General features: G+C 43.9%; 2 protein-coding genes across 6 annotated transcripts; one reads left to right on the top strand and one right to left on the bottom strand.

Moving 5' to 3' along the window:
- Positions 1-433: 433 nt before the first annotated feature.
- snai1b (snail family zinc finger 1b) lies at positions 434-3,210 on the bottom strand. Its single transcript, XM_023798807.2, has 3 exons — positions 2,166-3,210; positions 1,274-1,789; positions 434-1,002 (listed from the first exon to the last, which is right to left on the bottom strand). Exons 1-3 carry the CDS (start codon positions 2,239-2,241, stop codon positions 815-817), a joined length of 780 nt encoding a protein of 259 aa, XP_023654575.2. The 5' UTR covers positions 2,242-3,210; the 3' UTR covers positions 434-814.
- Positions 3,211-12,238: 9,028 nt separating this feature from the next.
- tp53inp2 (tumor protein p53 inducible nuclear protein 2) lies at positions 12,239-24,778 on the top strand. Of its 5 annotated transcripts, XM_023798848.2 has the most exons (5): positions 12,239-12,322; positions 12,573-12,759; positions 19,148-19,430; positions 19,973-20,435; positions 21,331-24,778. In XM_023798848.2, exons 3-5 carry the CDS (start codon positions 19,307-19,309, stop codon positions 21,593-21,595), a joined length of 852 nt encoding a protein of 283 aa, XP_023654616.2. In that variant the 5' UTR covers positions 12,239-12,322; positions 12,573-12,759; positions 19,148-19,306; the 3' UTR covers positions 21,596-24,778. The 5 variants fall into 5 exon arrangements, with proteins under 5 accessions (XP_023654616.2, XP_023654618.2, XP_023654615.2 ...); XM_023798850.2 differs by lacking the exons at positions 12,239-12,322; positions 12,573-12,759 and adding an exon at positions 14,843-15,155 and having other exon boundaries at positions 21,334-24,778; XM_023798847.2 differs by lacking the exons at positions 12,239-12,322; positions 12,573-12,759 and adding an exon at positions 14,844-15,155.
- Positions 24,779-25,029: the final 251 nt, after the last annotated feature.

The following is a 25,029-nucleotide window of genomic DNA, read 5'->3' on the forward strand; positions in this document are numbered from 1 at the left end:
AGGATTACCATCTAAAGTAAGGCACATATTTTGTCTAGTTTACTTCTGCCAGAACGAAGGCACAGATCCCGGAGAGAGGAAGACTAACATCATGTGCAGAACAGCCTAGAAGCAGCCGGGATGTTACAGCGGCCGAAAGTCATTGCATGTCCAAAAACAAAACATGTCGACGTGGAAAGTGAAGAATCTGGTCCATTTTGGAAAGTGGCGACCCACAGGCCAGCGATTCGCCCTGCACGAACGGCCTGATTTCCCACCAGTCAGTTCTCGATGTTTACGGGGGGGGTGGGGGGGTCACCTGCTGGTGGAGCACCAAAGGTCAGGGTTAGCACATATGTCAGCGCCCTGCCTCCACCTCTCTGTGCCGAAGCAGCTGTCTCAATAAATTCCTGGATGTGTGTGGAGCGTGTTGAGAGACGCCTCCCCTCCCCCCCCCCCCAAACCTACACGCCCCCCCACACTCGCCAGCAGCTGCACCGAGGCCACAGTCCCGAGCCAGCCGGTATCCTGGGAAGACTCTGCACATCCTACTCTCCATATTCCGGCTGGCCGACTCACATCCCACGAGGACGATGGAATGGATTCCACATGTAGAGTCTGTCTGGTTCATATGGGGGGGAACAGTCTTTTTCTTTCTGTAACGTTCAAAAAAGGACTTGAGGAATTAAATTCAGGAGTGGGAAGGGTTTCTCTCCCCGCAGACATGTAGGCTGTGTCATCTTTTCCGGTTGGCCTCCCTCTCCACTGCGCCACTGCGACTGCAGTGCGGTGCAGACGAAGGCCAGTTTTGGGGAATATGGGTGCGTCAGTCCTCCTACGAGGAGGGGGACGAGCAGCAGCCAGCCACCGTGTGTTTGTGCAGCAGCGACATGCGGCTGAAGGTTCGAGAGCAGCCGGCGCACTGGTACTTCTTCACCTCGGAGTGGGTCTGCAGGTGGGCCCGCAGATTGGAGCGGTCCGCGAACGCCCGGCTGCAGTGGGGGCAGGAGAACGGCCGTTCGCCTGGAACAAAGGGGGCAAGAGTCATCTCCGATCTTACGGAGGCCTCCGCTATCAGCCTGACCGGAGGACGGGAATTTTTCAGAGCTGTGACTCAGACATCAATCGGACAGGAGCCACCAAGACTCACGGCGATGCTTAAACGACCCAGATAAGATTGTACCTATCAATGAATAACTCACTGACCCCTGTCCAGTGCTGCTCTCCCATAAACCGACTCCCTCCCCCCCCCCCCAGCCGAATCCCCGAAACCTGGCTAGCTGCAGACGCTCACCTGTGTGGGTGCGGATGTGCCCACGTAGCAGCCAGGGCCGGGAGAAGGCCTTCCCGCACGTGGCGCAGACGCAGGGAAGCGTGTGCGAGCGGATATGCATTTTGAGCGCCCCCAGGCTGTTGTACTCCTTAGTGCAGTGCTTGCAGCGGAAAGCGGGGCGCGTGGCAGGTGCGGCGGCCTCGTCCTTCTCGCAGCAAGACAGCCGGTGGCGGGACAGTGCCGCCGGTCCGCCGTAGCTCTTGCCGCAGTTCGGGCACTGGTGTCGTTCGGCAGGCTCCGGGCTAGGGGGATCCGACGAACGCCCTTCATCCTCCTCGCTGCTGCTGGAATGGGAGCTGCTGAGGTCCAGGGGTCCCGTGGGGGAGGGAATGGAAACAGGCTCTGGGGTGTAGAGACCGGGCAGGATACTGACGTCCCACACCAGGCCGGCCGGGCAGCAGGCTGTAGACAGACCGTTCTCCCCGGTGGGAAGCTCCGCTAAAGGGTACCTCTCCGGCACACCTGCTGAGAGGGGGCCTGAAAACAAACACCCAAGGTGTCAGGTAACAGTTTGCAAACTATCAGCATCAAGCACAATCCCGAACAGCCTGCTCCTACTATCCTGCGTGTTTAGCACAGCCTTGCATCGTCCAAGTCTACAATCCTACACGTATTTCAACGAATAAAAAACAATTATCATTAAAAAAATCGCAGATGGCAAGAGAAATAATTTCTACATGCTGTGGGGTGGAACGACTTTTTATGGGATAGATTTCTTTTTTTAGAATGATAGCATCGACTTGCACATTCTAAAATGACGGGAAATACTTGGAATAACCGTGATTTCAATATGGAGCGCCGACAAAAACGCCCAGATCTGCCTGGTGTAGATATTTATCGTCGAGATACTCACCGCTTTGGCTTTCCAGTTCGCTGTAATTCGGCTTTTTACTGGTGAAATATTTCTTAACGAGAAAAGACCGAGGCATCGTTGTACCTTCAAGAAGACGGAGCTGATGTGTACAGATGTTGCCCTGATTTTTACGCACTCCCTCCAATCTACGAATAGCTAACAAAAAAATGTGTGCAAAAAGTTAAAGACCCGCTTGCAGAGACAGAAGTTGAGTTTGATTTCTCGACGTGAGATATTTTCCGAAGCCCATACAGAGATCGTGCAGCTCCCACAAGCGCAGAGTTAGGTCTAGTGTCCACTGCGATGCGTGATATAGTCATGCAGGATAAGGCAGGGGGTCGGAGTGTTAGATCATAACCCCGCCCCAAAGCCGCCCACCACAGCCCTGCTGTCCCCCAAAAACAGGTGGCCCGAAGCGCAAATACACGACACCATCACGCCGACGCGCACTGTCGCCCAGCCATCGCAGTGCCATTGTCGCCTATTGAAAGAGGCGCATTCCGACAAAGATTACGCAAACGATTTATCGAATTGCGCTGTTTATATCCCGGCCAGTAAACACTGCAAAAGGTCGATTGCCCATTAGCTAGTCGACAGTTCTCAGGAATGCTGACAGACTTCCTAAATAGGTTTTAAGACTTAATACGTGCAAAGAATGTAAACTTATATAAAAAAAAAAACATAATTAGACGTAAAAGTGCAGTTCCATAGGCCTACTAAAAACCTCTAAATGTCGGACAGGAAATTATACAGAAAAATAGTTGTTTTACTTTTTAATAGTTCTGTGCGATTAGAATAGAAATAATTAGGCTATTTAGTATTTCACTGTACGCCTAATAACTAGACCTATAATAATTAAGGACCATACCAGGGTCGGATAAATTATGGGCATATATTGGATAAGCAGGAGCATAACGCGTAAATTTCAATATATTGGAAGACATCCTAAATAAAAATGCAAGCTAAGTAAAAAACTTTTCCCTTTCACAAAACATAGAAGGCAATGTTTCATTTCTTAATATGGTCACAGCGTCCCCTGTCGGAAGCATCCGTGGAAAAAGTCACAAAAGCGGCCATACTCAGCACTATTAAAAAGCACAACCAGCATCAGCAAATACGTTACATTATAGGCCTATGTGTCCTCCGGATGTGTCTATGCACTGCCGGACGAGCATGCAAACTGCACGCTCATTCACCCCCCCAGCGTGAGGCCACAGTGCCGCCGGATCTCCATTTACAAGCATTGATGTGCTTCTGCTCATTAATGGTTCGTTTAAACAAGAATATCTACAACTACTGTATGCTTTAACTGCTTTTTAAAAAAAGAATAAATGTTCGCAAATCAGTAGGCTACTTATTATTGGGATTTATGAATACCGTGGAAACATTACTTGAATCTGATCTCCCAAAATGCACCAAGTGTTGTCTCTATGGCAGAGGGGCGGTACAGCCCTGTGGTTAGAGACCATCGGGAAAAAAACCACCGCTTGCCTTCCAAATTTGTGCAAGTGGTGGGTGTATACGCTGGTTTAGGGAAGCACAACAGATGCGAACAGCGGTTGTAAAAATCTTGTAGACGTACCACTCTACAGTCTCCTTAAATGATTATTTGTTTTTTTCTCGTTGGTTGTCGGGATACCTTTATACAGCAATATCACGTTTTCAGTGTTTGCTGGGGGTGTCCGGAATGCCCGTTGTTTCTCAGGAATGTTCACGCGCCATTCAGATTGACATTAAAGGTATACTAAATACTATTCGTTTGTTTCGCAGGTGCATATTTATACCAGGGCTAATCCCAGTTTTTTTAAGATTCAGTCAAATATATTGTACAAGTGGAAAATGTGTTTTATAAATAGATTTTATCCCAGTCAAGTTTCATTTGAAACAAGTTCGGATTCTGTACATGCACACGTACCATAATATTTATTCTCGCCTTCTCATAATTCAACTTTTAATAACTGTTGAGATATATGACAGATTAAGTTTTACATTTTAACAACCTATATAAAAGGCCGTAGTACCCTACATTAAATGGTAAACTAGTTGGATAATACATATAACAACAACTATTCTTCTCCCCCTTATGTTCAAATGATGTTGGCAACTTTTCAGTTTTTCTTTTATATTATGTAAATACATAAGACCTGGTTCTGGACTGGTATTCAGCCAGATCCACCACTAGCAAGCCGAAATTCTAAAACCCAACAAGCTTACAAAAAAATATGGAGTTTGTTGTTTGTTCACTGTTTGTTGTTTAGGCTATTCTGCTATAAACTTATTGCACACGGGTTTGAAGCAGCTGCCCTACTCAATCGAGGAGGCTGTAAATAATTAAATAAACGAATTAACTAAATAAAGAACTAGACAACGCTGCAGCATTTATCTACCTTATATTGATATTCATGAAATGGAACACCTTACGAAATTCCACCGGCTCGACGCAGCGTATTTGCATTGAATTGCTATAGGTTTTCCAGATAGACTTAGCATTCAGTAGAAATCAAACGCGTTGATACTCGTTGATGATTCACATGCCATTTGGGGTATTTTAGAATAGAATAGAATAGAATAGAATAGAATAGAATAGCCACTTTTTTGTCATTCAAAACATACACTGGTTAGTGCACATCAGAACGAATTAAATTACATTGCATTGACTCACCCATCGGCCTAGCAGAGTGTGTTAATACTAGAAAAAAACTTAAACTTAAAAATATAAAATCTAAATAGAAAATAGACAGATAATAGAATATAAGTGGAACTGACATACGAATATATTAACCGCAATATAAGCAGCAAAAACCAGTGTACATCACCGTTACGGTTATAGTGCAAGACATCGTAAATAGTTAAAAAGTTCTTGAAAAAGTGACATGTGCATGGATTGTATATGTTATTTAATAAAGTTTATCAGTTTAAATAAGCAGTAAATATGTACACTGCCCGTGTGTTCATTTAAATTCCTTTAAATAACACGTTAGCAATATACTAGGAGGACAGCACATTTAGAAAATACTGATTTTTCTCTTTCTGTGCAGGTGAAGACTCCGGGCACTACACGAGATGTCCTATAGGAATTCCAGATCGCAGCAGGTTAATCCACCCATTTTGTGTTGCACCTATCCAGCTGAAAGTCTACAGTTTACATCAGAAAGGATTCAATGGAACATGTAAATACCGATGAGTGGGGAGATTTGAATTTTGTGTCAGAAAAACCCTGTATATAGTTTCATTTTTTTTCAAAATCATATCGTAATTATTCAGAAGAATTGCTCCGAGATGCATTTGTTGTTTTAAGATTGTCATGCCCTTTGTATAGATTTAGAAAATGACAAAGGTGACCGACAGCACGGTGTAGTACTGTATAAGATACTTTGTTCTGTCGAAAAATACTACCTATCGAGACGTGCTATCGAGCCTTTCTGCGCATGTGCAGTTCCACCGTCTTGGGATTAGGGTTAGGTTTTAGGTGTTAGGGTTAGGGTTAAGGTAAGGGTTTTAGGGGTTTTGGGGGGTTAGGGTTCGGGCTATCGATTAGCACTACGGTAGCATTTTTCGACAAGGCAGCATATATCGACAGAACTTACTTTATTTTAAACGACGAGTGGATAGGGCCTATACTTCATTTGCGTTCCACGTCGGCAGAACCGAATACACAATTTCGACAGATTGATCAGTGATCGATGACCAGACGTAGCCTACGTAGTTGACTCAGGTCTGGCTGCCGTGTACGTTTCAACATGGCCAGCCAGGGTACACCAACCCAATCGATCCCCGCCCAGTGTCGACGTGGTCATCTTTTCTTTTTTGAGAAAGAAAACATGGTTTGAGGTGGCCCCACCGCCGGTTTAGTAGCCTCCAACTAACCATGATGATTCATTGCCACAAAGTCTAGCACAAGTCTGTAATTTATCATAAACAAATTGATCTAATTTAGGTACTGGTGAAGACTGTAGAAAGTCTAACTCATATGTACACTACATAGTTTTTGATCCACATCAGTAAAGAGAAGAATTGCCCTCGTCAGCAACTTCAGCGGTGCAATTAAATCTGGAGTTTAGACGCCGCGTGGTAGTTGTTAGTTATGTTTAATAAGATGACCGGTATTTTGCGTAATATAATAAGCTGTTAAAATATATGAAGCAGTGGCGTAGGCAGAAATTGTATTTTGGGCGGGCCATTGAAAAAGTGAGCGGGACTATATTTTTTCCTAGAAAAAATATTACTTAAATAATAATTAAACCTTAGAGAGTAGAAAAAATAATAGACAAACAAACTGCAAAAACACACCTTTATTTTGCAATATTCGGCAAAGGCAATAACAAAACACCGTCTAACCATCATGTTCAACAGTGCTCAATAAAGGCTGGACAAACCACCAGCATAGACAATAACCTGTCTATTTTATTCAGGTTAGTCAGCAGTGCAGAGCAGACAGTTCACCCGAAAATAAAGTAGGCTAAAAGTAAAAGAAATTAAAATAATGAAAACTCTCAGCAGAGAACGATTTGAAATAAATAAATCAGGTTTATATGAATATATATTTTTTAATACATTTGAATAATAAAAATAAACTAAAAATGTATTTTGATCAAACTTGCCTGGGTGGGCCAGGGAGTAATGTGGGCGGGCCAGTGCCGCCCTGGCCCATTACTGGCTACGCGCCTGAAATGAAGTGCTCGGGATTTGACAAAAGCGTTCATAATCTCTCGAGTTATGGATCAGTTAGAAGGTTAGAAATCAAAGAGCGTGTGTCCGGTATTTGGGTGTGCCCTTCTCAATAGATGCTGAGTCCTGACGGTGATGCCGTTTTCGGAAGGGGTAAAATAATAAACATGACAGAAAAGTCACAACCCTCTTGCATTTGTACTTTGATACACTCTCTGTGGTTAATGTGAATAAAATTGTAATTTATTTCCAGCTGTGGTCCAGAAAGAAGCAACTTGTTTTCAATTTAATGTAGGTCTATTAATTTTATACGTTTGACAGCAGCAGGTTGTGAGAGGAATTATGAATCGTTACCAGATTATTATTATTTTTTTTATTAACCATATGCTCCCAAATATTTGATTGACTTTTCAGCATTGGTTAGATTGTGACACATTGAAAGTACTTTATTTTCCCCGATATTATATTTTAACTAATGAATTTTTTGGATTAAGTCCCGTGAAATGAGCGCTATGCGAGAGCGCCATCACCTGGTCTTCGCTGAAGTATAAATGTAATGCAATACCATAAAAAGACCACAAGGTGGCTCCAGACCGCGGTTTAAGGGAGTTTCCTCAACGACGGATTTACAACTTTAAAAGCTGTTGTGTTTTACCTGCGCGCTCTGTTCTCTCAGCGCGTATTTTAAAAATAATTCTCTCACCTTTTTGTTCCTGGTAAAATATATCTACTTTCTGACAAGAAAACTAATCATATTCTATCTTCTGAGTTAGATTGTGGCAGGGTAGTTAAGAACTCAAACTTGTATCCTGCAGGCTGCTGATTCACGCCTAAGGAGGGATATAGTACCCTATAACGAGGTATTTATCCTGAATTGAATGGCTAGTCCTCAATTGCTAAAATAATAATAATAATAATAACTTTCACATTGCTTTGGAAAAAAGTTCCAGTGAAGTGACTTAACATTCAAAGTTTAAATGACTCTTTGGTGAATAGTGCATAAACTATAGTCTTAATTTGACGTGCACTTCTGACGTATCACTTTGCTATGTAGACTGGCTGTGAGTGTGTGCGTAAGTCTATTCAGCACTCGAGAGACAGTAATAACGTGTAGCAACACCGGCTGGAATTTCATGACTAAAACACCTGCATCCCTGTTTTGTTTTATCGCCACACCCAGCGAGTGGAGATCTGAAACTATTTGACCCAGGAAAATGAAACTGTTGCATCAGAAAATTCAGTCATAAATTTAATGCAACACACCGCAACTGGCTGAAAGCTACACATCATATATTTTGTTGCAAAATACTGATTAATGCATCAGATCAATTAACAGGTGTAATGATATGTGTTTGTGGGATGATGCTATATTTTCCAAATCATTGTTTTTTAAAGGCACTATGCACAAGGAGGGAACTGATACTGAACTGTATTAATAAACATGGTGCTATAATTTTTAGCATATAATACAATTATGTGTTCAATTCTTCCAAGGTATTTCTGACATAAAAGACAGAACTGTCAACATATGTTATTCCTGAAATTCTTCTTCAAATGTACCATGAGCACGGGTTGGGCGTGAACATCAGTACATAGTGTATCCATGATCAGGTCTGAGTAACACTGTGCTGAGGGCCCCTGTTTGGTGAAAACAATGCCCTGCTCCATCTTATTCCAGACAAAACATTAGGAGTTTGAACCGGTGCTATAATTAGCATTGAGACTCTGAAATTGTAAGGGCCTAACTTGCTGGGTAGCGCTATTGCCTCGCGCCACTCGAGTGGGGGGGGCTCTTCTCAGTATGTGTGGGGGCTTGCAAATCCCCCCTGCTGCTCAGAGACATGCATTCAGGTTACAGTTACATCATTAAGCAGATGTTTGTCCAAAGCAACGTACAAGTGAGGCAAATAGCACATTTTATTCTTATTTTATTTCATTAGAATGTTTAACAGTGCTCCAATATGTTTTACACTTCATTCCTATTTTGTACTTATACTGTATTGTTCTTGTCTTGGTGTCTATGTGTGATTGTGCAGTCGCAATAGGAGCAATTTCCTCCGGGATTAATAAAGTCTTCTGATTCTGATTCTGACATCACAAACACACAGCTGTCAGGGAATCAGCTAGGCATAGGTGCAGCTAAGCTGACCTTCCAGTGAGCGCCTGGGTACGAGTGTAAGCAGCATTGGAGAAGGAGTTGCGCAATAACTTCCAGACAAAGTAAGAACATAATAAGGCTATTCAATGACCAGAAGCACAACACAGGAACTTTCATGGGACGTGAAGAGGTATCGGGTTAGAGGAGGAGTTCCTAGACCAGATGGGTCTTGAGGCATTTCTTGAAGGTGGTTCAGCAGCTCATTCCACCATCAGAGAACCACACATGAGAAACATTTGGAGTGAGACTTTTTGCAACTTGTTTCAGGTTAATCAGTGTCTCTAAATTGCCAGTATCGTGTGTGTTCATTTTGTGATGTGGATTGGCATTGCTTCAAAGGCACATCCCTCCCTCCTGTCCTGCACTGCCTGTGATAGGTTTCAGCCCCTCCCACCCAGGGTGAAAGGTGGATGGATGGATCGATCGATCGATCGATTAGGAATGTTTGGTGAATTTCTGTATCCTTGGTCATTGGTCCTTCTTATGATCCTGTATTGACAAGCTGGTCATTGTTCATGGTCATTGTGATGTTGCAGTACTGTATGGGTAAATATAACGTCCAAAGAAACCACTACACTTCACCCATTGTGATATATTTAGTTCTTCTATGTGATTGGTCACTTCCTGCAGTCCTCAGCGGCTAATAGACAGCACCCGCCAGCCCCGATGAGAGTTACCTTTTTTTGACAATGGTATGTCCCTCTAAAGCTTCAGCACCCTAGTGGGTCAAAGTGTCCATGTTATAAATATATGTAAGGCGAGCTGGGACAGTGACAGGGATATTTCAGGCCTGACAGAACCATATTATGTGATGCAAGGTTATAGGGTTCGCTGCTCTCTACCAGTTCGCTTATCGCTTTCATGTAAATAATCATACGGCATACAGTTATGACCCAGAAATATAACGACACTGTTGCATGCTGAGGAAGGAAATGAGCCATTTATCACAACCAGAAGTCTGTAATTAAAATGACTTGCTTGTTTGGTTCCTAACATTACCGGACCTCAGTAGACTGGCGCTACTGAGTATCGAGGGTTTGGGATTTTGCTCCTCTTGAAGGGGAGCAGGTGTCTCCCAGGCTTGTGCGGGAGGCCACCAGAGCCCCCCCTTTGCAGAGGTCATCAAGGGCATCCATCTGTGGAGCTCTGGGACCATAGCTGCTGAGTGATCTACACTATATTGCCAAAGGTATTGGGACATCCCTCCAAATCATTTAATTCAGGTGTTCCAATCACTTCCATAGCCACAGGCGTATAAAATCAAGCACCTAGACATGCAGACTGCTTCTACAAACATATCTGAAAGAATGGGTCACTCTTAGGAGTGAATTCAAGCGTGGTACCGTGTTAGGATGCCACCTGTGCAGTAAGTCCATTTGTGAAATTTCCTCGCTACCAAAAATTCCACAGTCAACTGTAAGCAATTGGGAACAACAGCAACTCAGCCATGAAGCGGTAGGCCACGTAAAATCACCGAGTGGGGACAACGCATGCTGAGGTGAACAGAGTGCAGAAGTCGCCAACTGTCTGGAGAGTCAGTAGCTACAGACCTCCAAACTTCATGTGACCTTCAGATCAGCTGAAGAACAGGTCGTAGAGAACTTCATGGAATGAGTTTCCATGGCCGAGCAGCTGCATCCAAGCCTTACATCACCAAGTGCAGTGCAAAGCTCTGGATGCAGTGGTGTAAAGCTGCCGCCACTGGACTCTAGAGCAGTGGGGACATGTTCTATGGAATGATGAATCACGCTTCTCTGTCTGGCAATCCGATGGACGAGTCTGGGTTTGCCGGTTGCCAGGAGAACGGTACTTGCCTAACTGCACTGTGCCAAGTGTAAAGTTTGGTGGAGGGGGGGATTATGGTGTGGGGTTGTTTTTCAGGGGTTCGGCTTGGCCTCTTAGTTCCTGTGAAAGGAACTCTTAATGCTGCAGCATTTTAAGCCATTTTGGACAATTTCATGCTCACTTTGTGGGAACAGTTTGGGGATGGCCCCTTCCTGTTCCAACATGACTGTGCACCAGTGCACAAAGCAAAGTCCATAAGGACATGGATGAGCAAGTCTGGTGTGGAGGAACTTGACTGGCCTGCACAGAGCCCTGACCTCAACCCTATAGAACACCTTTGGGGTGAATTAGAGCCTACAGAAGTGAACAGAGACTGAGAGCCAGGCCTTCCTGTCCAATATCAGTGCCTGACCTCACAAATGCTCTCCTGGAAGAATGGTCAAAAATTCCCATAAACACACTCCCAAACCTTGTGGACAGCCTTCCCAGAAGAGTTGAAGCTGTTATAGCTGCAAAGGGTGGACCACCTCATATTAAAGCCTATGTATTAAGAATGGGATGTTCATGTGCATGTAAAGACAGATGTCCCAATACTTTTGGCAATATAGTTTAGCTACTTCAGCAGCAAGTATGCATGGCTGGCAAGTCTTTAGACCAGTGTTTCCCATTCCAGTCCTCGGGGACCCACAGACAGTCCCATGTTTTTGCTCCCTACCAGTGGCTGGAAGGTAGCAAAAATGTGGACTGCCTGGCAGGGAGCTTGGAGGGAGCAAAAATCCCGGACCAACTATGGGTCCACGAGCATGGGATTGGGAAACACTGCTTTAGATGAAAGGGTGCTATGAAGGGTATGGGGAGTATGACAACGAATGTGGGTAAGGTCAAGTGCAATGGAAAGTGTCTGTTATTGTCAAAGAGGTGAGAGGAGCGAACAAGAATGCCCAAATAGGGTGAGAAGCACACTCATTAATACCTATGAAAGATCAGCATTTCAGATGAGGCCTAATCATATTTGTTTGACTATTTACATCAGATAATTGCACTGCCTCCCTTTGTTATTCAGATTATTATTACTCTTGTTATTACACGGAATTTGCATTACTTTGACAAGGCTTTTCTCCAGAGCAATGTATATACCTCAGGCATTTTCAGTTCGTTAATATATCTTTCTCAATATTCTTCAAGGTTACATTAGAGTGCAGTCTGCACTTTGAGACATACTTGTCTGTCAGTTGAATCATTCTTTTGCCTGCTATGTAAGTGCTCGACAGGGGCACCAGCATCAACCCCAGCATTTCTCGGTGTTAAAAGCGTGTTAAAAACATCAGGTTTAACGCCGATTCCCTGCCCCCCACCCTGGATCAGGAGGCCAGAAACACTTCAGATCCAATTCCATGGTACGAATGCTTGAGAGTCCATATAAAGGCATGACTTCTGTCAGGGACTGAGAGTGAACAGTGGCTGTGAACCAGTCAAACTACGGGCGACGTGTTATGAAGGGCAGATGCTTTCACTAACTGCAGAGAACTAGATGTAAAGGCATATGGTGAGAAGATTCTTGATTATTTACACTTCTATTCAGTGCATTCCTCAAAATCAATGCAAGTGAGATTTCCACTGAGTGTGTAACTTTAGCGCTGAAAGGCTTCCAGAATTCTGACAGTGCATGCAGGTGTTTTCTTGAGTTTTATTACCAGCTAAAGTATTACACATGATTTACACATAGTTTGTGTCACGGGAGCTATAGACGTCTCATTTGACAGTCTGGCTGCTATATGTTTGCATTTCCTTTCCAGGCTATCATATGATGCAGACGACGTATCTGGACCTGAACAGAAAGAAGAGAAGTCTACTGGCCTTTCACACCTTGTATGTTGCCTAGCACCAAGTAACTGAAGATCCAAACTCTTGTACCTCTTGTGTATTTGAGTGGGGAGACAACTGAAGCACGGCGGAGGAGGAGACAAAGTTAGTTAGCGTCAGGTAAAGGCCTGTTTTATGGGCGTATTTAGCCCCGTCAGAAATAACACAGCGCTCATAAATGCATGTGCAAGCAATGCTAGGGAAATATACCGGCCATAAATAGGTTCAAATAGGACATTTAGATAGTACATGTGGATTTCAAATCAGATGGTAAGTTATAGAAATGCACCATAAGTGCGCATTTTAGAGAACGGGCACTGCGTGAGATGTATTAGATCTCTGCTCTGATGTTTGTAATATTCCGTGATTAAGATTAGTACACCGTCACATAAAATCCAGACAGCTGCCAGGAACCAAGGTCACACATTGAAAGGGACATGTACAATATCATTTAGGGGACAGTTAACACCATTGTGTTGAAGTATTTGTTTTCCCAGCTCAAGCTCACATGGCTCTTTGGCATCCCTGAAAGTCAAAGGTCAAAGGTCCGTCAAAGGTTACAGAAGAAGTGCTGAAGCCACAGCGCATTCAGCCTGCAAACAGCCGCCCCTGCATTTCAGAGGGCCCTCTGCTCACTTCGGCTGCCAAGAAGACGGCGTCCTGATGTAATGCGTGTGTCCGGGGGTGTCAGAGCTCATCATGTCGCCCAGTCGCCGGGGACCGTCTCTTAGCTTGGCCGACTCTCATTGGCTACACCTCTGAACTCTTAAAAGTAAAGTAGCATCTGAGTTCCCTTGTGACAGCTGATAAACATCAAAACGTCTCTCCATAACAAATATTTTATTATATTTTTGTTCAATTATTTATACAAATACATTACAATACAAAGCAATTTCTGGCCTTTAATGTAGTAGCACACTAGATCCATTTGACATCCATGCACAGAACAGTATGACAACTATAGAACATTGACGAGGATTATGACTGAGGAAGTCATAGCTTTGATGAAAATGAATGTGCTGCTTTCTGAAAGGTGCGCTGCCTTGGGCGGGTCGCAAGAAACAGTGGGTGGATTACATGAAGCCTTGGGGTGGATCGCTGGAAGCTGTGGGTGGATAATGCAAATCTTTGGGTGGACCAGGAGAAGCCAAGACCGATGTGCTTAAAGAGAACTGGAATACAGCTGCTTTCACTGTTCAGTGCTGATGTCACAGCGAAACCCTGAAAGAACGCTAAACAAACCCTTAGAACCAAGGCTGTGGATACAGTTGGAAAAAAATGAAGGGTGGAGTTCAACCTTTGCCTGCCTGCGATTAAGAAGATGATGATTGCTGGTCACTTCCCTTATAAGTTTACTGGCTGCAGAAAAATTCTGACTAGATTCTCTCTTTAATGGCTGCTGCATGGCCCACTAAATTTGGGAGGTTAACATAAGGACAACGTAGGGAGAGAAACACCCATAAACAAGGAAGGTTAAAATCACAAGTTACAAGTGTCACTGAGTCCATTCTGCCCCACAGAGCTTTTATCCACTCTTCCTCCACTTAGCCTGGACAGGCTATGAGAGGGATGGGAAGCCTAGATAGGGGCAGAACCCGGATAGGGTGTCAGTCCATAACAAGGCACACACACAATCTGCAAGTTAGAGATGCTGATTAGCCTAGCGGCATTCTTTTGGAATACAGGGAGAAAATAGAAACTGGTCAATTTCAGAGCTGAACTGGCATTCAAATCCCCAACCCTGGAGACATGACGCAACAGTGCTACTCATCTACCCACTGTGGCACCCACAACGCATTCATAACACAGAATGAACATCGGTTTGAAATTGTGGAAATGCAAAGCTGAATATCCAGAAAGTGAAAACACATTATCTAACTAGCTATTCTTGTCAAATATTTCTAGTTAAAATGAAGCAATTTGCATGGTTAAGATGACATCAGACCATATAAACTGAAAAATGTTGCTTTTACAGGTTTGTCAAAACAAATAGCACCAACAGTGTCACATACATAATAATGGATACTCATTCAGAACCGCAATGGCATCGTGTTACGTCACTTGAAATACTCCTATTGGAATGGGTTTACAATGACAGCTTGCTTCCCCCACCCCCATCCCTTCAACATGAGGCCCAGCTTCTGGGTTTGTGTAATATTCTGATAGGTTCAAAAAGCTAGTGGGCGGGGAAAGGGCGTTACTACATAGTATTGTGATATCACAATCAGCTGTTTGGTACGTTCTAAATTCTGATCCAAGGATCAGCTGGTTGGCAGCAATAACAGCACAAAAATCTGCAGGAAAACACAACTGTCAAACTGCATATTTGGTATCATAAATTCAGTGAAAATGCAGTTTTACGTATAACCCTTCTTCTAAGAAGAAAGCCTTTTTAAATTTTACGAAATACCTACCTCATCGAGCAACTATCTAAAGCTGTGCTTTACGATTTTTTTGTTTATTTTTTAACGTTTTAGGCATCACGTTTACACCGTTGAATAACGTTGCGAAGGCAGGTAAGACAATAATCAAGTCTATACCCGAATGACTGAATAACAGCGTTGGTGACATAAGTAACATTCGTGCCGGAGATTTTTCACCTTGTTATTTACGTTGACTAGGAAAATGCAAATATAGCTGCGCGAGTATCTCACTTACTCCAGTATACAAAATAGGAAAAAATGATCTCAGTATTTTGTAGTACTGTACTGTATAGGGTTTGATGCGATGTATATACAATTACGTATTCTTGCACACAATACTAAAAACAAACATCTTGGTTCTTTTCTCTGTGATGAATGACTTCTACTCAAAATAGTGCAGATGTAAAATTCGCGATGTGAGACTGCGTTTTATGTACAGATATATTAAAGCGAACTGAAGCGTTAAATCCCCGGCACTACGAGGGAAACGTTTCTTGTGTCCATTTATGTTATGGATAAATAAGACTTGGCAATGTAATATATGGAGAAACGACAGTGGTGATATATTGTATGATGCGCTTTTTGCACGAAATTTGAATTTTATTCTTACTTTAGCAAGATTTTTTTTTCGGAAATGAATAATTTAGTCCCCACTTAAATTACTGTACCACTGAGCCTATCTGTCATTGCACTGACCCCGTCGCTCTCCCCCTCCACCAAAGGAGCGTTGAGTTTCCGAAGGATAGATAATTCAGTTTCAGCTTTTGCAGTCGACGAGTGCTTTCTTTTGAATCACTGTAAGCTAAATGGATGTAAGATGGAAAAATAAGCACCTGGTTTCTTTTCCGTTTCAACTGTAAACACTGGATTGAAACGATACGCTTATATGCTATTTTTTATATGTATATCTGCTAGGCGGAAACAGTTGTTCAAAAAGGCTTTCTAGACAACTGTGTTATATTCTGCTTTTGATTTCTGTGCTTTGCTGTATAGTTACATTATATTTATTTTTCTTATTCTTCCTAAACGTATATTTCTTTATTTTCTGACTGTGGTGGGTTGGGCTATAGCAGCCTTGGTGACGTATGTGTTGTCGTCACCAATGCGAATTCGGTCTTTATTTTTGTGTGAAGTGGCCCCTCCTGCGGCCTGCTTAGAAGCCCCGCCCATTTTGACGTTCCCAAGAAGTGACGCGGTCTTTGGATACCGAGATACGGAAGTTTTCCAGTTTCAAATATGGAGTCGTATTTTTAAGTTTATTGACATCATTATTTAAATCAGGTTCGGTTGTAGGACGCGTCAAAAGGAAATTTCCGTCGTCCATGTTAACCTTTTTCTTGTCCCTGCGATATTACCGCTGCTCTGGTATATAATCACTACTATTGCAATAATTTAAGAGGAAAATACGTGAAATTAAGAATGTTAATGAATCTGTTAATGCAATACAATGAACATGGTGAATTGCGTAAATTAGTGCACTACATTTATTAAACTATTAACCATAAAAAAATTCCGTGGCAGCCTACTTGTTACATAGTAGTACAATAATTGTATTTTAAGAATGCCCATGTTAAGGAGATATTAATTGGATTACAGATTAAATCTGAGGTCTCTTTTAAATGTACCATAATGTATTCAACATTTAATAAGATTCACTAGCCTGTAATATACTGGCATGCAAAAGAAGATCAAGAACTCCTTTGATGTGAGTCTGATTGCGCCGACTTCATAATTAAAGGGAGGTCCGCATACATTCAAAGGGAGACTTGTTAAAGGGGAAGCTAATAGTTTATTTAAAGGAAAACATAACCATGTTTGTTATAAATTCTTCAACAATGATAATGTTGAATTAACAGAAGGTATGTTGCCTTTAGTACTTCCGTTGTAGTAGTGTAAGATGAGGTGTAAAATTGCAAACTGTGCATTAAAGAAGTAATAGAGGCTAGATACACCCCTCCCCCACTGCCTGCCTGAAGTGGTATCGTCTCAGAGTTCACTGTATAGTTGGCTTCAAAGCATCCAAAGGGACTGGATGTTCTGCTCTACACTCAAGGTACCAGCATGGGCACTTCCAGGGACAAAGACCCTGCAAAGAATAATTTGTGCTTGTTTTTAAGTTGTTAAACTGTTCTGCCACATACTGCTGGGAAGTAAAAACTGACCCACTTTGACCCCACTAATTTGCAACTTCCTTGTGATCCTATGCAGAAAAGGATTCAAAGTAGTTTTTTTTCTCTTTGTAGTATACTATACTGATTTCTGACTGATTTATGTGTGTGAATAGAGTGTGATATACCCTACAGGAATATTAGTGTAACAAAATTGCACATAGTTGAGTCTTGATAGTGATGAGGATCCAGAAAGGAAATGTTTTTTTTTATATAAAGAATTACCCATCTTTAGTGACATTGTATGGGGAAAATCACTTTATTTACTCAAGGCTCAGTTATTCCTTAGAGTCTGGATTCAGTCAGATGAGGTGTGTCTGCTGCCATATGTCTAGTAACTTACTAAAGGCTGTACTATTACCTTTCCAATTAGGTCACTTACTGCCAATACCAGAAGAGAGTTTACACTTAAGCCTCTGAGGCTGCCTGTGATTGGAAGATGGGGTGTTCCGAGATTTGCATAGGAGTTTGCCAGGATTATTTTTCATTTGACAGCAGGCTTCTCAGACCTGAACAGACAGGACTTGACTATCATTGAGCTTAAGTGGGGCCTGTATTTAACTACCTCTCCTGGGACATTCATACCAGATACACAATGTCCCTGGAGTGTGAGGTGGGAGGGCACAGCAGGATTCACATGACCTGCTCTGTCCCTTAGCACGTTCAGTTACCACACATAGTCATGGATATATATAAAGTCTGCTGCTTACTCTCGCCAGATAGCCTCAAACTGTGGAGAGAACATTTGCTCCTACAGTTTGAGGCTATTTGTGAAGAAGCCAGAGATCAGTATTTATTAAAGTGCCAGATTTCTTCTTCTGCTGTCAATGGCAAGCTGAGAAATGATCAAGTGTAACTTGTAGAGACGTGTATGTTCAATGATACCTATAAGGAATCCACATTTGTTACGACTGGCTTGAGTGTTGGGCTGAGGATTCTGCAGAATGACAGGGTCACCCTTCCGGACTCTGAGAGAAGGCCGTGTTTATCTGAGAAGTCTCCTGTCCGCTATCGTGGCTTTATTGTATTAACTTTGGAGCACAAAGACTAGCGCTGTTTGTGTCAGATTAGAACTCATGGCTTCGGTTTTACATATAACCCTTCTTCTAAGGGTTCTTTAATGCTTTAATGAAAGTTATAACCTAGAGTTTTTAAATGGGACACATTTTAAAGCAGGCATTCGTTTGTCTATGACACGCCCAAACAGCTGCTAGCCAAACACCAAGAAAAACGTTTTCTTTTTTTAGTCCTATTATAAGAAGAGCAGGAAACCAGTATGATAGGACGAGGGGGTGGACTTATGTTGTTTTAATAACCCTGGCTTGAGCAGGGGAGGAGGGAGCATATTTTGACTCCACCCTCAGTACACATCCAGGGAATTTACTACTGTAAACTTCGGGATGTCGATAATATTGCATGACTTCAGTGAGGTAAGGCTGGAATGACATACATTTATTAATAGATCAGATACTGGGGGTGTGGAAAATTATGAAGGATGGTTGAACTCGACATGTAAATGAGAGTTTTTTTGAAAGCTCTTTGCTTTTAATTGGTATATTGTCTCCAGTTGCCTTCCTCCCACTGGTTGCTCCCATTGGGGCAGTCTGGGGATGGTGGGGGCCTAGGTGGCTTTGGCCTCTCTGCCTGCGTCTGGCAGGTCGCTGGTTCAAATCCCATGGCCAGCAGAGGAAATCGCGTCACTTTTGGGCTCTTGGGCGAAGCTTCTAACCGTGAAAACTGCTCCAAAATTGCAGATCCTGCATCCTGATCCCCAGACTTCACTGGCATCTGTGTAGGTGTATCTCAGGAGAACAATAAGAGACATATTAAAGGCAAAAAAATTCCTACATACATGTGCAGATAAAAAGTATCTTTTAAAAATGACATACATGTTGGTTTTATCTTTAAACCTAACAGGCCTTTGCACATATACCAAGTGAGACCTTACTTCTACACTGCACCAGCCTTCCAGCTCCTCTGTGGCTTTGAAGCCAGAGAACAGAACCGGGGATCAAGACCGAAGCAAACGACGCCAGAGCGGATTTTCCCAAGAGTCCCGGATCCCCGTCACCCAGCATGTTCCAGAGGCTCAGCGCCCTGTTTTTCGGCGAGGTGGAGGACGTGTCCTCTGACATCAGTGGACCAAAGCCCTGCGTGACGGATGCAGATGAGGAAGGCTGGCTTCTGGTCAACCTAGCAGGTGAGCGATGGTGTCGTATTCTGCATCTGTGGCCTGGACATGGTCGCACACTGCAGGCTTCCTCACCTCCGCGGATTGGCCTCTTGCCTGTTGCTTGACTGACAACTTTACAATATCAGGGCATGTTTGTGACCCAGTCCAAGGGGAGACCGGTCAATTTCTTTTGTCGTGTGTCATTACTTCAAGCCTAAATGAAATGAATAAAAATACAAGAAGCTTGAGAAGTTTGTCATGAGCCAGAGTTTGTCCATTCTTGTTCAACCTCTGAATTATAAGGAGAACTCTAAGGGAAGTGGAAAAATATATTAAAGACTTTGGTTTGAAATATTCTAATTAAAAAATAACTAATACTTCCTATTTCCATGTTTTGTGTTTGGGTTTTTTCTTTATTCCTCTTTCCATTTTCCTTCTCCCTTTTATTTGAATTCCCTCATGCTGTGGTAACGGGGTGTGTGTGTGTTCTCATTATAACCCCCCCCCCCCTCGCCCCCAATCCTGTGCAAATGCCCCCTTGCCTGCCCGATTCTCACCTCGGTGCTCAGGGGAAGGTGCCCCAGTGGAGACGAGGCCCAGTTCCTGGGATCCGGCAGCACCGTTACGCTCCTGCGAGGGTGGGGCCAGGGGCAGCCCCTTGTCGATGGTAGCCCCCCTGCCCTCCCCCTCCTGTACTCGTCACAGGACTAAAATTACCGCCACAAAACCACTGGAGCGCTCACCGCCAGCCCTGCCCGACAGCTCGGTGTATGGGCCGCGGCTGGCTGGCTCCACCCCCCGCACCCCGGGCTCCGCGCCTGCCCCCCCAGGCCCTCGGAGTGACTGTAGCTGCTGCATGGATGAGAGCTGGTTTGTCACCCCTCCCGCCTGTTTCACCGCAGAAGGGGCCACCGCTGAAAGCAGCCCTATGGAGGACCTGCTCATCGAGCATCCCAGCATGTCCGTATACGTCGCTCTCGGAAACCAGTCCGTCGTCCAGGAGAGCGTGGCCAGCCTGACGGGCAGCGTGAGGTGAGCCGATTCCCCTCCAGCCGCCATCTTCCGCAGAACAGGGAGGCTTTTCGCGTTTGCACTTCTTAGGGAAGTATTAGGAAGTCAAAGGAAATGTTTAAAATTCTTTATCTGGGTAGTAAATGTATATTTACTAAGAACAAAAAACACAATTTCACATTACAACATACGAGACTTAAAAGTAACGTAATAAAATCCGACAGGAACTTCTTTAGTCCACCAAAAGTCACTGATATCGAGTTGGACGGCTAGATGAACATCGCTTTGGTTCCCAAATCTCCCCTCAGGGGCACCTCAGCCAGTCCATGTGCTGGTTTCCATGTTAAATATCACCACCAGCTCGCTAAATTTACTAGACTAGTTTAAAGCAGTCACTGAAGTATTGATTAGCCATATGAGGTGGGGGGACTCAAAAAAGAAGCCAAAAGAAATATTGGGGTGACTTTAAGAGCTTTGGAAATAAGCAAACACACTTTTACAGATATATTATCATCATACACCAACATGAAGATTATTTAAACGTAATTTTCTTTAACTGTCTAAGACCATGGTGGGCAATGTTACCCGCAAAGGGCTGGTGCGTATGCAGGTTTTTGGGATAACCTGTAGGTCAGCTGTTCAAACCCAGGTGTGAGGACTCTTCAACCAATCAGTCCTCTAATTAGTAATCTAATTAGGGATTTGCAGCAAAACCCTGCATATAAACACAGCGGCCCTTTCTGGATAAGACTGCCCACCCCTGGCCCAAAACTTTTGCTCAGCACTATAAGTCTAGCGCTGCCTGTATTCTCCATTATCATTTCTGCCACGCCTTTCCTCTCTTCATTTTTTCCCCACCCACTCTTTCTCTCTCTACCTTTCCACACCTTCTCACCCTCCATCTCTCCACTCCCAGCAGGGTGGCAGAGGTCGTACCGCCGGCATCTCAGGACAGCGCCCCCCGCAGGATCCCCCGCGGAGCCGCGGCCAAGGCCGGGGCAGTGGCCAAGGTCACCCAAGTGGCCCGCGTGCAGCGGGCAAAAGCCCGAGCCGACCGGCGCCACCTCGCCCGCAACCGGGTCCAGCGGCAGAACCGCGTGCGGGAGCAGGCTTCCCGTCGGCCCGCCCACGTGCACGGCAGCTACCTGCGCCAGCCGTGCCAGCGCACCTTCAACCACTGAGGCACCACCCGGGGCGGGGTGGGGGGAACAATGTTTACACTGAGGGCATTATCACGCCTCCCCATCATTCTAACCCCAACATCGCCCTCTTTTAAAAACCTAGTTGTCGTATCATTTTAGCCAACCCTTTATAGCTCTCACCAGAACTTTAAAAAGACAAGTTACTTATTGTGTTATGCGCATCTAACATGACATTAATTAATATTACGGTTGTGTGGTCATGTCCTAGAAAGGCTGTAGGCTCTGGGGGTCCCTGTTCCCTGTACAGCACTGCAGCAGTCCCCCAGTATGGGTGAAACCCCCTTATTTTTGATACTTAATCAGTCTCATGTTCCCGTTCCTCTGCTGTAGTGAGAAGTGACTAGTTCACCCTAAACTCCTGGTCAGACTTGACTTGGTCCCAGTCTAATTTGAAGGTTTTTTTGTCACAGAAACCAGCTGAAATTGGCTAAGTAACTGTTTTGTAAAAGGGAGGCTGATTAGCGACAGGAAAGAGTATAAATTGCTATAAACTGCTTCTGCAGGTCAAGGACAGGCTTTCGACCAAAGATGCGTGGTGAGCATGTGACCAGGTCCGCATGTGTCTGTGACCTGGGGACTGGGCTCATTATCCAGAGGCGATTGGCAGGCGGGACTGCAAAAGTGGTGCAGATTGTTTACTTACATTCAGACATTGAATTTTCTCATTTGTTTTGTATTGTAACAACTAGAAAAGGATTGTAGGGAATATGGCACCTGTCTCCTGTTTGCCGGCTAAGGATACATCCCTGTTCATTCAAGTCGCATGCGGAACATTATAAAAAAACCAAAACATTCAGGATTAACACAGCAGAGGGAAGGTTTTGTGGCAGCGTGGGCAAAAGCATGTAGCAGAAGGTGAGAGGAAGGGGATGAGGGGATTAGGGGAAGGTAAAGAGAAAAAAGAGGTTCAGTGTTTAGTGTGGTTCTTGGTGTCATTTTCATGCGTATTGTCTGTTAGAGAATGAGGAAATGCCCTGCTCAGGGAGAGGTTAATAGGAATCTGTACATCGAGAAGCCTCTGTAGCTGGAAAGGAGAATGTTGTGTGCAGTGACAGAATTACCGGGTAAGTTGTGCTAAAGAAGCTGACGAGTGGAATTAAAGATAGCTGCGTGTGTTTATCGTATATTTCAACACTGCTTGTTGTTGTCGCGGAGAAGCCTTTTTGAGGATACCTGCAAATCCTAGGGCCATTTCCGAAAGCCTGTCCTTGGACAGTAAGAGCAGAGGTTAAGACCTATTTCCTAGCAGTACTGCAGCCAGGCAGGTGCGTTTTATGGGATGACCAGGCCCACTGCGTCACTGTGAAATGTAAATGCGTTTAAAAATGCATGCGGTGCGTCATGCAGCGTGCGTTTGTGCTCTTTTCATAGGATCATGCCACGCAACATTCTTGATGAATCCTAGATTAGACCTCTTAATTCCAGCCATGTCGATCAGTATTTAAGGTATGTGCAAGAACAGGAATCTTAATGCATTTTTTTAAACCCAACCCAAAATGGAATGACTGACCCTGCCCCCCCCTGTTTAGTACAACCATGCAAATGTATAGTATCACTATAATATATATTACATTTACACTGGTAATGAGAAGTGTAGAAGCATTATGGTGCTGAAGTAAATTTAATATATGCTAAAGTATGTGAATTAATGAGATATGGATGTAAGTTTGCACTGTCTTATATTTCTGTGATTGAGATATTTTTTAGAAGTGTGACGTGTTCTATTACTTTACAGAATACAAAAGGGATAGACTGACCTGTAGGAGCTTCTGATGAAATTAAATAGCTAGGCTTACAATTATTACGTATTTAAATGTATTTTTAAATGTTTCACCTGCTACTTTGAAGGTCAAACTCTCAGGAGATCTTTTACACAATCCAAGCTGGAGTCAGTACTCAGCATCCATGCAAATTAGGCTTGTAAGACTCACATTCAGCCTTACTGTGAGCGCGTCCGTGCAGTTAAAGTAGAAGTTTTTCTATTTGCTGCAAAAGCACGCCAGATATGCGCCGAGGCTGCCCCCTAGTGGCAAGTAAGGGGACTGGCGATGGCAAACCTACATCCCCGCCTTGAAGGTGGGATTTAAAACACAAGATGTGGGTGATTGACAGCTTGAATAAATGGCGTAGTGCAGCAGCCTTAGGAAATTCGTAAGCTAGAGAGTGGCTGATTTTCCTTAGAATACAATAACTGACCTTTCTCTAGTAACACACTAATATCTCCCCGTTATTACTGATAACCAGTCTACATACAGCATTTAAGATTGCATAGGAACGTTTTTCTTCCTCTTTTTGATGGCTTTATTTTCCTCTGTAAGAGACACAGTGGTGAGGCCCTCGCTGGCTAGCACTTGTAGCATTTCGGAGTCCCTGCATGTGTGAGCAACCATAATCTCCCTGATCTGGGCTCCTTTCCCACTCATTACCAAATCAGTGCCTCATCAGCAGAGTGTGTGACTCGCCCATTAGAGATTTCCATTAGAGCTTATAGGAGCCAATGGGCATGGAGCTGGGACTGGGCGGGGACTCCCACACCTGCACTATGATTGGTCAACCTGGGCTCACCACAGTGCTCAACTGCTTCCGCCTTTGGCACCCCCTCTATACATTTGTTTTATTATGGGATGCGGTGACTGGTGGTGGAGACACGCCTGTAAGCATGTGTAACCTGCGTGGCATGAGAAATTGGGGGAAAGGGTAGATTTAAAACTGAATGAAACTGAACAAAAAAAGCTTGTATTTTTCCTAAATCATTTAGACAGTAGCGCTAAGTAATTTATAAATGGGGGAGGGGGGGGATTTATATTGTGTTTCAATTGCTTAAAAACATGGCAGCTTGAAAATGTAAACTGAACACATAATATAGGGTGTGATGTCTATGTTGGGTAATCCCCTCCACAAGAACACGCGTCTCCCCCCCCCCCCCCCCCCCCCCGAAAAAAAGTGTAGAAAAACTGGTGTATCTGATATCTATGGTGATTGTGCCTTTCATTCGTCTGCATGGGTTTAGTGACTTTTTTTTTTTTTTACTGTCCCAGTTCCTGCATCCCAATTGGACAGCAGTCTCGAACAGTATAGACCTATGCAAACAACAGACACGGTTCCTGCAGTCAGTCTGGAACGCAGGTGCCAGGCAAAAATCTCAATAAACGCTCAGGTTGACACCTGAATTGTGACTCTTCATTCTCAGCACCTCTGTCTGGGGACTGACAATCATCAGACTGTCACCCAGGGAAACGCCCTGACAGGCACATTATCACTGTGCATGGGAAAGAGTCCATCCATCCATCACCGTAACCGCTTAATCCCAACTGGGAATAACGAGCGCAGGCAGGAACCAACCCTAGGCAGACGCCAACACACCGCAGATAGGAAAGAGTTAAATCTTTGTGATTTCATTGTGGACAACATGC

Source organism: Paramormyrops kingsleyae, chromosome 18 (assembly GCF_048594095.1).
Source record: "Paramormyrops kingsleyae isolate MSU_618 chromosome 18, PKINGS_0.4, whole genome shotgun sequence".
Taxonomy (NCBI): domain Eukaryota; kingdom Metazoa; phylum Chordata; class Actinopteri; order Osteoglossiformes; family Mormyridae; genus Paramormyrops; species Paramormyrops kingsleyae.